The sequence below is a fragment of the Sinocyclocheilus rhinocerous genome, unplaced genomic scaffold (genome assembly GCF_001515625.1).
Source record: "Sinocyclocheilus rhinocerous isolate Xijiao unplaced genomic scaffold, SAMN03320098_v1.1 scaffold697, whole genome shotgun sequence".
NCBI lineage: Eukaryota > Metazoa > Chordata > Actinopteri > Cypriniformes > Cyprinidae > Sinocyclocheilus > Sinocyclocheilus rhinocerous.
The window spans coordinates 829,541-843,101 of record NW_015664033.1 but is presented as its reverse complement, the minus strand read 5'-3'; the positions used below and the strand labels follow the sequence as shown (position 1 = coordinate 843,101).

The 13,561-nt window shown below is 37.8% G+C and overlaps 1 protein-coding gene across 2 annotated transcripts in view; it reads right to left on the bottom strand.

The window, feature by feature from the left end:
- The window catches only part of LOC107729565 (mitogen-activated protein kinase kinase kinase 3), a 30,971-nt gene that overhangs the window by 13,134 nt on the left and 4,276 nt on the right, over positions 1-13,561 (bottom strand). Inside the window, exons 2-8 of one of the 2 annotated variants that reach the window (XM_016540131.1) lie at positions 5,440-5,482; positions 4,467-4,559; positions 2,228-2,358; positions 2,088-2,128; positions 1,552-1,651; positions 418-531; positions 59-179 (exon numbers count right to left, since the gene is read on the bottom strand). In XM_016540131.1, coding sequence (XP_016395617.1) covers positions 59-179; positions 418-531; positions 1,552-1,651; positions 2,088-2,128; positions 2,228-2,358; positions 4,467-4,470 — 511 coding nt within the window. In that variant the 5' untranslated portion in view covers positions 4,471-4,559; positions 5,440-5,482. The remainder of the gene's footprint in view (positions 1-58; positions 180-417; positions 532-1,551; positions 1,652-2,087; positions 2,129-2,227; positions 2,359-4,466; positions 4,560-5,439; positions 5,483-13,561) is intronic. The other variant, XM_016540130.1, reaches the window with a different exon arrangement.

The following is a 13,561-nucleotide window of genomic DNA, read 5'->3' as shown; positions in this document are numbered from 1 at the left end:
AGCAGTGTGTGCATATGTGTGTGTGTGTGTGTGTGTGTGTGTGTGTGTGTGTACTCACTGGTGGAGTGGTGGCGTCCTCTTGTTTCTGAGGATTGGTAGGCAGTACTGACATCACCGGTGGACTGAGAGGTTTTGATGCGAACCTGCTTACACAATGTGTGATGAGATGGAGAAGAGGCCTGCATATGCAAACACACACACAAATCTACATAAGCATCTAGAAATCATTATATGTGCAGAAACAACACATTATAATGAATCAACACCTCTCTGCTCCTGTGCAATAACTGACAACAATGTTAGCATTTAAACCTCTTTCTAGTAAGCAGAGATATTAGAATTTGCTCTGCATTCTTAGTCTACATTCCAAATGGAACTGGTTCATATTGACATGTAATATTAAACTGTAAGTCTCACATTGCTTTGTTCCTGTGTCAGCAGCATGATCTTGATGCTCTTCATGTTTGAGCTGCGGTCCAACAGATCAATGGCTTTATCCAAGTCATCCTGATCACGCAGGGGAATGGACAGCTGTGTGCACAAACCGAAACACACTTAACAAATGCAAGTAGAGTAGAGCTGTCACATAAACATTTTACACAAGAGGAGGCACTCACAGTGGCTGTGCCCGGATACCCTGAATTGTATAACATTTCAAGTGATTATCACAACCTGTTTCTTACAAAAAGAGCCGGGAGAGAAATGTCTCTGTCACTGAATATATCCGGTGATGTCACGTCTCAAAAGTGCATCTCAAGACGGTCAAATTTTGCCTTGTGTTTTTTCAAAAACCATTCCTGAGCGTTGCGTCTCACATTTTTTAATGCAAAGATGCATTCTGTGTGAACGGCCCCTTACTGAACTGCATTGAGTGATGTCTTCATCTTAAAGTGAAGTAAGTTTTATGTACATCAATATTATTACTGAATGGTTGCATTTATTATTATTTTTTATTATTTTTGAATTAACTTATTAAAATTTAACTTATTACAGAAATATGCCAAATTAAAAGTTAGATTTAGCTTATTATTGTCCATCTTAAAGTGAAGCAAGTTTTGTGTACTTAAAGTTTGTGCACCTTACATCAGTATTATTACTGAAATGTTGCTAATTTATTTTTTGTAATTACTATATATTTTTAATTTAAAAATGGGTTGCACTTTATTTTACAGTACGTGCACTTACCTGTACTTACAGTGTAATTACCTAAGAAAGTACTGGGTAATATAAGGTTATGGTTAGGTTTAGGGGTAGGTTCAAGGTTAGTACCTAGTTATTACATAGCTATTGTAATTACAATAATAATCACATAGTATGTACATGTGGAACAGGACTGTAAAATAAAGTGCTTCCAGAAAATGTTAAATTTAGCTTACTATAATTTATGTATCATTGTTAACCTTTGTGTGCACTTTTAAGTTTATACAAAATGAGAAGTTCAGCAAAATAGTACTAAAATAGCAGATATTAACGTCCTGGGTATTTCTTATAACAGTGCAGCGATCAGACATAAGTGAGTGTCAGTGAGTGCATTTGAATGTGAATCAATACCTCATTATTCATATAATGCAGGTCTAACTGCTGACCGAAGAATGTTTTGACTTTCTGCTGGACTTCCTCAAACTGCACAGGCCGCCCAAACATCAGAATCCTACACAAACATATATAAACATACACACACGCCACGCACGCAGGGGGGGGGGACATTAAACAGGAAGCTGAGATTTCTTTAGATATGTAATCTGAGCCAGTAAGTCAAGTCAATCACACAGTTGGATCTGCAGAGTGCACACATTCCTTCAAGCACACCTAGCATAGCTGTGGTCTGTCCTGGCAGCTACAGACTAACCACAGTCCTTTCCCTTTCCACTGTGATACCAGTCTGAGAGCTGAGAGACAGGATGCCTGTGTGTATCTGTGTGTAAATGCCACAAACTCAAAATGTATGTTCTACATGTTGTTTTATGTGTGTTTTTGAACATTACTTTTACTTTAACATACACACACACACACACACACACACGCACGCACGCACGCACGCACGCACACACACACGCACGTTCCAGTAGAAAGAAACTCAAATTCACCTTCTTTCACCACAGAACTCAAACTTAATCCTGACATCCTCCTGAACAGAAAGAAACAGCAGCTATGTCACGACAGGGTCATACAGGAGTCACAAGGTAACTGTATGTTCTCCTATATGTATATGTATTACATGTATTACCATTCTTTTGGAAGAGCTGGCAGTGCTGACAGGTTTAGGTTTTGCCGTGTCATAAGTTGACGCCGACTGGCGCCTGGTCATCTGCAGGGCCACCAGATCCTTCATAATTGAATGAAGAGCCTGTCTCTCATCTGGAGAGAAAGAGAGAGATGTTACAGCCGCTGACCAATAAATGCAATATTAACATTCTAAACTATTCTGTCTTATTTATGCATAAAAATATTATATTGTACAGTATGAAAAATAGATATTCATTTTGAGATTTACTAAAGATTAAATTTTACAGTGTTATCAAATTATTAATTTATTAGATTAAGTTTAAGTCAGTGTTAGATGATGGCAAATGTTATCTAAATGTAAAAATAAGGGAAATTACCAACTATTAAATATGAAATATTAGTCAATACAGATTTTAAAAAATCCCTAATATCAGCCGATAACCAATACGATATATTGTGCATCCTTCCAAATAATCAGTATTTATTATTTTGTCAATGCACATTTTTCAATTAAAAACGTAAAAAAACGAAATCTATTGTTAGTCATTTATATGTGGGTCAAACTGTCTCTTCCTGGCAACTTATTGGCCAAGAGCAGGCTAATGAACTACTCTGTTTGGCTTTAAAGATTTATTGTAATTGTAAGTATTAAAATGTAATCATTTATATGTATTAATTCAAATGATACTTTTATTCTAAACAACTTAGTTAATTCAGTGTATTAATTTTAACAATACTTGTGCACCCTCTTTGTTGCCAAACCTTAATTGTGGTTAAACATTGTAATGAATGTCCTTGAGTGGCTTATTACCTCATTTTAAACTAAACGGAGATTATGTAGCAGAAAATATAAACTTGCTATACAGTTACAGCACAGGTGCAGAGGAGCTGAGAGGTTGTTCTGCTCTCTTTCATGAATAAACACACTCACAGTCAGACGACTAGACCTGCGTCAACGCAGTGAAAGTCGTGAGAGGGAGATGACCGTGTTTTTCGAGAACTCTGTTCTCATGTTTGATGTAAGAACGAGATATGTCTTGGCTGAGCTCACTCACGGAGGGAAAATATTCGCAGTGTGTTGTTTGGACGGACTTCACACATCTCCAGAGAGAGAGAGAGAAACAGAGAAGCCTCATCTACCCACCAATACTGGGAACATGGCAGATCAACCCAAGCAACAGACTTAACCACTCAACTGTTGAATATCTGTGCGTTCATGTGACCAGTGAGAACATAAGCCACTGTTTGTCTACATGTCTCACTCTCTTCTCTCTAAAAAAATATCTCCAAGCATCCTTTTAATTCCAGGCCTCAAAGTTGCTTCCAGCTGAACAGCAGCTTGTCTGCCATTTCTTAGTCACTCTTTTTCCTTGGTAATTTTTAATATTAAAACAGAAAACAGTTATTTGAAATTATAATTTTACAATGTTTATTTGTACTGTATTTTCGATCACATAAATGCAGACGTGGTGAGACTTCTTTCAAAAACATTACAATATTTTACTGACCTCACAGATTTGAATCTAGCTAAGCTTTAGCTTTTTAACTTTAGCTTTTGTTGAAATTAACCTAATACTGTATATTTTTGATTTTTCTTTTTTATATATATAAAAAAAAATGTTTGCATGGATGCCCGTTTCCACCCCTAATTAAAAATAAAAAAAAAGGTAAATGCGAGATAAACTGGCAATTTTGACTTTTTTCTCAGAATTGCATTATATAAACTTGCAGTTGCGAGTTATAAAATCATAATTGCGAGAAAAAAGTTAGAGTTGCAGGATATAAACTCGCAATTTTGACTTTTTTTCTCACAATTGCATGTTTATATCTCCCAATTCTGACTTTTTTTTCTCAGAATTGAGATATAAACTCGCAATTGGGAGTTTGTAGTTTGGAGGGGAAAAAGATGTTTTCTCAGAATTGCAAGTTTATATCTCAAAATTCTGACTTAACTCACAATTCTGACTTTATAACTCACAATAGTGAGTTTCTATGTCACAATTCTGAGAAAAAGTCAGAATTGTGAGTTTGTATCACAATTCTGAGAAAAAAGTTGGAATCGCGAGATGCGAACTCACAGTTGCGAGAAAAAGTCAGAATTGTGCGATAAAAAGTCACAGTTACCTTTTTTTATTTTTATTCAATGGCGGAAAAGGGCTTCCATTTGTTTGAGATCAAACAACAACTGAAGACATGTTGAAGGCACTTGATATATGAAGGTAAAAAACATGAGGACTTACTCATTTTGGCGGTATGATTGTGTGTGCTCTTGATGACAGTTCAGGTTTGAAGGTCCTCATACACACTGTCCTCTAGTGTCACCCATTAATGGCCTAAAAATCAGAGTGGACACATCATTACAACTGACTGTTGTTAGCTGTACCTTACCTCCATATCTAAACAAATGTAATCTGAGCCAACAAACAATGATATCATAGCCAACACCACAGCCAACCACAACACAGACAACTATGTACTATATCAACATCTTTCCAGGGGCCTTTCATTTACAAGAGTATTTTAATAGCAAACTGTTTATCGCCTCAGTGTTAATTTGACACATTAAAATTTACTGATGCTAGATGCACAAAAACTCCACCCCAAACTTAGGCAATAACCTAAAAATGTTTTACATGTGTAACATGAAGGTGAGAATGTGTGCTGTGCATGCATGTGAGACCTGAAGGACTGTAACCTGATCCCTGCTTGCACTGAAAATAACCTAAAAATGTTTTACATGTGTAACATGAAGGTGAGAATGTGTGCTGTGCTGTGCATGCATGTGAGACCTGAAGGACTGTAACCTGATCCCTGCTTGCACTGAGGAACCTGGCACAAACCTTCAAGCCAAGGAGAAAAAAGCCAGCGGAAATATTTACCATTTAAAAATTGCCAGATTTTCAGCTCCAAGCTTGATTCCAGCCATAAAGGCTCCTCTCAACAATGCAATACTCCCTATAAACACTATCACTGTAATATGTTCATACTTAATTTGCTCATGAATACAGGTGGCTCACATTATAAAAAGAATGTGAATGTAAAAATAGCTGTACTTCACATTGAATGTTCTGCTTTTTAACTGAGGTTTTGTCTTATTTTTCAGGACTCAACAACATGACAGATCATGTGGTCCATAATAATATAGTTGACCATGTACTTGGAGCTCTAAAATGTGCAATTCTATACATATAAGAGAGAAAAAAACAAATGTACCTAGTAACCTTCTAATGTCCTTCAAAGATGTTATCTGTTCTTCCTGGAAGAGGAAAAAACTAATTTACCATAAAGGTGTCAAATGATAGTTTCGCATAATGTGTAACCCACTTCTTTGAAGAAACCTATTTAACAACAGCTAACCTCTGCATGGAATGCATGGAATCTATAGTGTCAGCATTCATTTACCAAGCATTGCGATTTTCAGCTAAGACTGTCTGGATAAATATTTTTGAGCACATTTCAGTATTCAGCTCTAGTACATTTGACAAACTACAACATATTATAATGCATTTGATTAACAATATCAGTTTTAATTAAAAAACTGGGTACAAAATACTGATCTTAATTTAAATGAACCTGATATCGATTCTTAAAATCCAAAGATGAAACTTGTGGTCTATGTCTATATTCAGTGGCTGCACGAAAATGTATTTGTACAGCACCGAGCCCCTGGCAGGTGTCATCGCATCCTGCTTAACCGTCAGTGCCACTAGTCCGACAAATAAATAACATTTGATCCAGCCTGTGAATGTGAGTTTGCGATCTGTATTGATAGAGATGCAATAAAAAGGGCATGCATCACAAAATGATGTCAAGTTGTCAAAATGATGTTATTTTGGTGTTTTTGCCTTTTATTAGCATAGGACAGTATTGTAGACAGGAAATGAAGTGGGAGAGGGAGGGGGGGATCAGAAAAGGTCCGCAAGCCAGGACTTGAACTCAGGACACCAAAAGTACAAAGGCTCTGTATGTCGGTGCGCTGACCATGAGGCTATTGGTGCCACCAGAAATGACTTTTTATCGAGTTGTCCTTAAAGGCTGCATGCAAAAATACATAACACTACCAGTGTAGTCAGATTCACAAACAAATGATTCTTACGAACAAATCTTATTAGTGAATCAAAAACCAAGTGCATCCAGTGTAGCCTAATTTCCCCCATAAAATATATTTTTAAATCAATTATTTGGTTAATTATTTTAATGAATATTTCAAAAAGACAAATTAAATACGTTGAAAACATCACCCTAGATAATTTTCAGTTGGGTTGGGCGGTATGATGGTATATATTGTTACCGCGGAATAAAGTGTCGATCGTTAGAAATTTTGCTATATTGTGTATTCTGATGTATGCAAATATATCTGCATATCATAGTACTACTTAAAGGGGAATGTGTACTGTGTATATTTATTATGTATATATAAATACACACACAGTATATATTTCGAAACTATTTACATGTATTTACATGTCTATATTTATATTCATATAATTTATATTATATATAAATAAATCAAATATACAAAACATATTTTTCTAAAATATATACATGCATGTAACAAAGTCAAGACTTTGTAAAAGAGCATAATAGGACCCCTTTAAAAGTTACTAGTGCTGTCAAACGATTAATCGCGATTAATCGTTTGATCGCCTACAAATACAAATCGCCTACAAAATAAAATTTTTGTTTTCATAATGTGTACTGTGTATATTTATTATGTATATATAAATACACACACAGTATATATTTCGAAACTATTTACATGTATTTACATGTCTATATTTATATTCATATAATTTATATTATATATAAATAAATCAAATATACAAAACATATTTTTCTAATCCTGCAAGTCCCAGCTAACCGTGGGCATCGCTGACGACGACACCAGCCCCACTCAGGACCCTGAGCCCAGCCCACCATCTCCCCGCGGTACGGAGCATAAGCCTGAGCCCACCGATGACGGAGAGCCATTTCCCGCCGCGATCCACAAGCCGGAGCGAAGCTCCGTGGCTGAGAAGAGGATCGCCTTGGATATGGAGCCCAACACGTCAGACCAGGTGCGAGAGCCGGTGACAGTGCCCACCACGAGGGAGCAAGCCGTGGATGGTGTGAGCGCGGAGAGGAGCTCCGCCCCCTGCATCATGGCTGAAGGTGAGTGGACTACGGAGGGACATAAGGGCCAGAATATTTGTTGGTTTAGCCCGTTCAATCATTAGTTAATTATCCTCAGTGTGCTCACCTGTCTGCCCCTCGTTATCTGCCCTATAAGTTCCTGTCTCGTGTATTCTAGTATTGTCGGTTATTGTGAATGTTACCCCGAGTGTGTGTGTGTGTGTCTCACCTGCCTGAATCTGCCTTGTTGTCTCTTCATTAAATCTCATTATTTGAATCATTGTTGTTCTCGTCATCCTGCCTGCCTCCACACACCGTGACCGTGACAGTGTGTGTGTGTATTTATATATACATAATAAATATACACAGTACATACACATTTTATGTAAACAAAAACTTTTATTTTGGATGCGATTAATCAAGATTTCTCACCTGCCTGAATCTGCCTTGTTGTCTCTTCATTAAATCTCATTATTTGAATCATTGTTGTTCTCGTCATCCTGCCTGCCTCCACACACCGTGACCGTGACAGTGTGTGTGTGTATTTATATATACATAATAAATATACACAGTACATACACATATTTTATGTAAACAAAAACTTTTATTTTGGATGCGATTAATCAAGATTAATCGTTTGACAGCACTAAAAGTTACATACACCTTTGAGTGAGAAATTAGAAAATAAAGAGTGGGATCATGCACTTGATAGAGTTGTTAATGGTGCACTAAGCAATATTTGAAAAACGCTTTTTAACACAGTGTCGGACTGAGTCCCAAAACACACCTGTAGCCAATCAGCAGTAAGGGGCATGTCCAGTAATAACAGAGAAAAGAGTGCTCAATTGAGTGCACAGGACGGATATTAGCAGTTCGACTACAGATAGAGAGAGATGGCAGATAAAAAAAAAGAGGAAAATATCGGAGGAACAAAACATTTAAAAGATGGGTTACGATCAGGCAAGAGGTAGGACCTGCGTAAATATCAGAGCAGCTTTCCAGCAGTGGAGAGAACTCAAGGAGCGCGAGAAGGCCTGGAAATGGATTCGGACGCGTATTGCTTTGTTTCTTCTTGATAGGTGAGTAATGTTGATTTAGCATTGTTTCACACAACTTATCTGTGTTGGCTTTTGTTTGAATATGCTTGTGTATCATTTTCGCTTGTTTCCGCAATCGTCATTGCCATGGTTGTGTACCATGGGCGAGGGTCCTGTTGGGGTATGGGTGTGTTTGTTTTGCTGCTTTAAATATTAACATTGTTTGGTAAAATTTGCTTAGTGCACCTTTAACTGCAATAAGCAGTGAAAAAGAACTCAATGCGGAGCTTGCGCTGACTGACACACATGAAGCACACACTCAGAAAACGCCTCTCTCAGACAGAATACGATCACGAATTTGGGACGTGCGTGTTGTTTAAAAAAGTTAAGCAAAATAAGCAGAGAAAAAGAACTCAATCCTCTGCTTGTGCTGACTGACACACAGCCGAAGCGTGCACACTAAAAGCCCCTCTCTGAGCCTGCATATGATCACCAAAACAGATCCCTTTCATGTTTTATTGTGCTGGAATGGTCAAATACGCACACAATTGTGGCAAAATACCCGTCGTGTGGAGTATTCACGTAAACACAGTCGGTTATGTGTTAAATAAACAAACAGTTGGGTGAAAACCGGATGTGTGTCATTACATTGGATCCATGCAGTTGGTCTTAAAGGGACAGTAGTCTCATTTACCTGCTGCTGTCTGTCATTATTAATATTAACCATTCACTGCACTTGACTGAATCACTTTTGAATCTTTAATAAGAATCAGCTCATCCTTGATTGATACAGCGAAACCTATGCAGTGTTTTATTTATACGCTTTATTCACTTTATTTTTAAGTTTATTTCATATTTATTTGTTCTATTGTGTTTGTACTTTGCTGCTTTTTCTTTTTATAATAAAAATAAAATAAAAAATAGCTATATCGAGATATATTGTTATCATGAAATAAAATTTCTCATACCATGAAATAAGATTTTAGTCTTATCGCCCACCCCTAATTTGCAGCATTAGCTGAGAAGTTCTTTAATATTTAAGTAAATTGGACATTATAAATGAAATATACTCAAATTAATCAAATAAAATCAAATAAGGATTGAATTGGTATCAAATCAGGAAATATGTATTAAAGGAACACGCCACTATTTTTGAAAATAGGCTCATTTTCCAACTCCCCTAGAGTTAAACAGTTGAGTTTTACCGTTTTCGAACCCATTCAGCCGATCTCCGGGTCTGGCGGTAGCACTTTTAGCTGCAGCTTAGCATAGATCATTGAATCTGATTAGACCGTTAGCATCTCGCTAGCTGGGGACTATTTTCAGGCGCTGCGTAATATCATTGTGCCTGCTGCACCGGTCTAATGCACCGGTACCGATGCTAACGGTCTAATCAGATTCAATGATCTATGCATTATTATGCCGGAATGAGAGTATAGTTCCTAGCCATATCGGCCTAGAAAATCGCAACTTTTCATTTTCCGTCGGTCTTAGTACACGATGTAACTACAGAAGAGTCAAGTTTTAAATAGGAAAAATATCGAAACTCTTTGGTCATTTTTGAGCGAGATGCTAACGGTCTAATCAGATTCAATGATCTATGCTAAGTTGCAACTAAAAGTGCTACCGCCAGAGCCGGAGATCGGCTGAATGGATTCGAAAACTGTAAAACTCAACTGTTTAATTCTAGGGGAGTTGGAAAATGAGCCTATTTTCAAAAATAGTGGCGTGTTCCTTTAATACTCAGCCTTAGTTATTTCAGTTACTTTTAAGGCTGATTTATACTTCTGCGTCGAAACTACGGTGTGCACCTCTCCAAAATTATCACAGCACGTCAAATCTACGCAGACCACAAGCGCTGTGATTGGTCTGCTAGTACCCCTCCCTCCGTATGTATTTGAGTTTTGTGTGTTTTGCACTTTAATATATTTTAATGTTACACCTTCTTATTTAAAATAAAACAAAGCAAAGAATAAGTGTCTTATCATTTATTATAAAACGTAGCATTACATCACTTTGTTGTCCGCGACAAACAGTTGTTCTGCCATGGTACAAGTCCTTGTGGAGATTGAAAGAATGCCATCTTCTCCTGTGCCGTTGTCGTCTCTTTTTTGTAGTTTTTAAATAAATGATCTGTTCTTTGATATTTATTTGCCGCCGTCACGGTTGATGCTTCTCCGACAAGCTGCTTCTTCTTCAGCTTTTGCCGTGGTCTGCGGGTTACACAAGCAAAACGCCCGTGGACACTGCAGACTAGCACGTCAACGCGGACAACAACGCAGAAGTATAAATGAAAACCGATGCACATCCTACGGCGTAGAGGCTACGGCGTATGTCCGACGCAGAAATATAAATCAGCCTTTACTTAAACTCAACACTAAAGACATGTAAAAACGTGATATAAAATATAAATGACTTAACATCTTTTCTAAATCAGTCCAACATCCTGAACAACTTAGACCAGGTGAGCTGCTGAGGGGTAAACCAACCAATGGTCACTCTAGAAATTCAGCAAAGTATCATTAGATTGCTTCCATCAGCATATCCTGACCTTTAAAAGCAAAGCTGTGGATAGGACTGCATCATTCATAATGACATTACCTGCCTGTGCTTCACTGCCGGGCTTCATCAGACCTGCAAAACTCTCTTTTGATCCAATTACAGCGGACCGGAGGAGAGAGGACTGACATTGCTGAGAATTGCTCATCCTTCCAAACTTACGGTCAGTGCTGAAATGATTAACCAAACGGATGAGGTAAGGAGCGTGTGCGCAAATGCGAGCATTTGTTTCAGCGCCTCCAGTCATGCAGCTTCAACTGAACCGTGAGAAATTACAGAGGTCAGACATTATTCATTTGCACTCATTCAGCCAAATATCCTGAGTGGCACCCAGGTGGCCTGACCGACTGCACCTATGAACACACTCGATGAGCAGCGAGCGAGTATGGCCCCATCTGACGTCTCACTATACATAAATTTAAGTCTAAGTTAAACAGACCCTCACCATAATGCTTCACAGAGGGTTTGGTGCGAAAGCTTTTTTCTTTATGCAAGGTCTGAATGGATTTATGATGGGGTGATGCCACACCACTGGAAATCTCACAGTTTGTAAAACACCAACTCAACTACATTTAGACATTTACATTTAGACATTTAGCAGACGCTTTTATCCAAAGCGACGTACAATTGGGGGATACATAAAGCGATTCTTCTTAAAAGAGGCAAACAGATACAGGAAGTGCTTGTAATACCAAGTTTTTAGACATTGTTCAAATAAGTACATGCTAGAAAGAGAAGGACTAGATAAAGAGATAGAATTTTTTTTTTTTTTTTATGATGATGAAGTCAAGTAGCTTCGAAAGAGATGAGTTTTCAGCTGTCGCTTGAAAATGGTCAGGGATTCAGCATTCCGGATAGGGGTGGGAAGATCGTTCCACCAGCCAGGAATGGTGAACGAGAATGTTCTGGAAAGTGATTTTGAGCCTCTCTGTGATGGTACCACGAGGCGTCGCTCACTAGCGGATCTCAGACTTCTGGAGGGGATGTAGATTCGTAGTAGTGAGTGGAAGTAGGCGGGTGCTGAGCCTGTGGCTGTTCTATATGCAAGCATCAATGTCTTGAACTTGATTCGAGCTGCAACCGAACTACCTACCTGACTTTAGATTCTCCTTCCATCTTCTGTTGCTTTCCTATAAAACCACTTTCTTTCTATTTAAATTGGAGCATAAACTCTGGAGTCTAAACTTTGAGATGTAATAATGTCAAGTGGGTTAAGAAATAAAGTAGAAAATTTTAACCCTGACTTGCTTTTAATTTATAATTTCAATATTATTACAAATTTTTAATATACAACTTTTTATAATACATAGGCACTATCAACTAGAGCCCAACCAATATGGGTTTTTTGGTGGCCGATGCCGATACCGATATTAGGGAGCAAAAAAAAGACAGATATCGATATATCGGCCCATATTCTTTATGTGTAGGCTATATTATAGTACAGTATAGTCAAAAGTTTGGACACAATTCCCATTCGTGTGTCCAAACTTTTGACTGGTACTGTATATAGAATACAGTATATAGCCTACATAAACAGAATATATATACATAAACATTTTTTTGCAATGATAACTCAAATGTGGTGATCAAACACATAACTTAAATAACACAAATAGAACAAAATTTATATAACTTGAATTAAGAAATTAAACAAGGTAACTGTGTAGGGCAAGCAAGCTATACTGCCAATCCAACAGAGGCAGGTTTATGCAGGAAGCACAGCTTTTCCAAATGTAAACATCTAAAATGAATAAATAATAATAATGAATAATATTTTTTCACAAACTCTGTGATGTGTATTTTCTGGTAATCAAATGAACATGCAGAACATTCGTATTTAAATGTCTTTTTGCAGTTTAATATTCACAGACACAATCTATATATATATGTACTGACCTGTTTTTTATTTATTCATCAAAAATAAGACAAATTCCATGAAATTTCGCATTATACAGTAAAATTTCATTTTTATGACTGGATTCCGCGATTCCGTCCGTGTTTTCTGCATCGCGGAAATCATAAGGCCCTACTGATGTAGCAAACGAATATGATAAGCTCATTGTGAGAGTAAAAGACAGGGACATTGTTTATTTACTTAGCATTGAGTCTCTCCAACTAGGTAAGAACGTAGCGTTAAATCACCATTCAACAGACTCAAGCCACCACCGCACTGCCGTCTATTGGACTGCAGAAAGATACTAACTTTTCATCTGCTACGTTACTGACTGTACTGACAAACTATACTGACACCGTGTCTGCGCCGTAACACAACGCAACAAAGCGACCATTGAAAATCATTTGAACTTTGTGTCAGCACGTCATAAATAGAACGAGGCATCAGTTTACTGCATCCAGTGTAGACAACATCACTGATTATAATGGGTTCTATTCTACACCGAACGCGAGCGGCAATAGAATTTCTATTCTATTTTGTTGCGCCGCGCGATGTGATGTGACCAATGTGATAAGCATGAGTTCTGGGCCGCGGCGCGAGCGGTAAACACTAGCATCGAGTGGCCGCGATCAGCTCCGGTGGCCGTAACACAGGCTTTAATGCGCCACAGACGAGTGCTGTGATGCGCAGATCAGCTCTAGTCTCTAACGTCACTGAATCTGCTGTTAAAAAT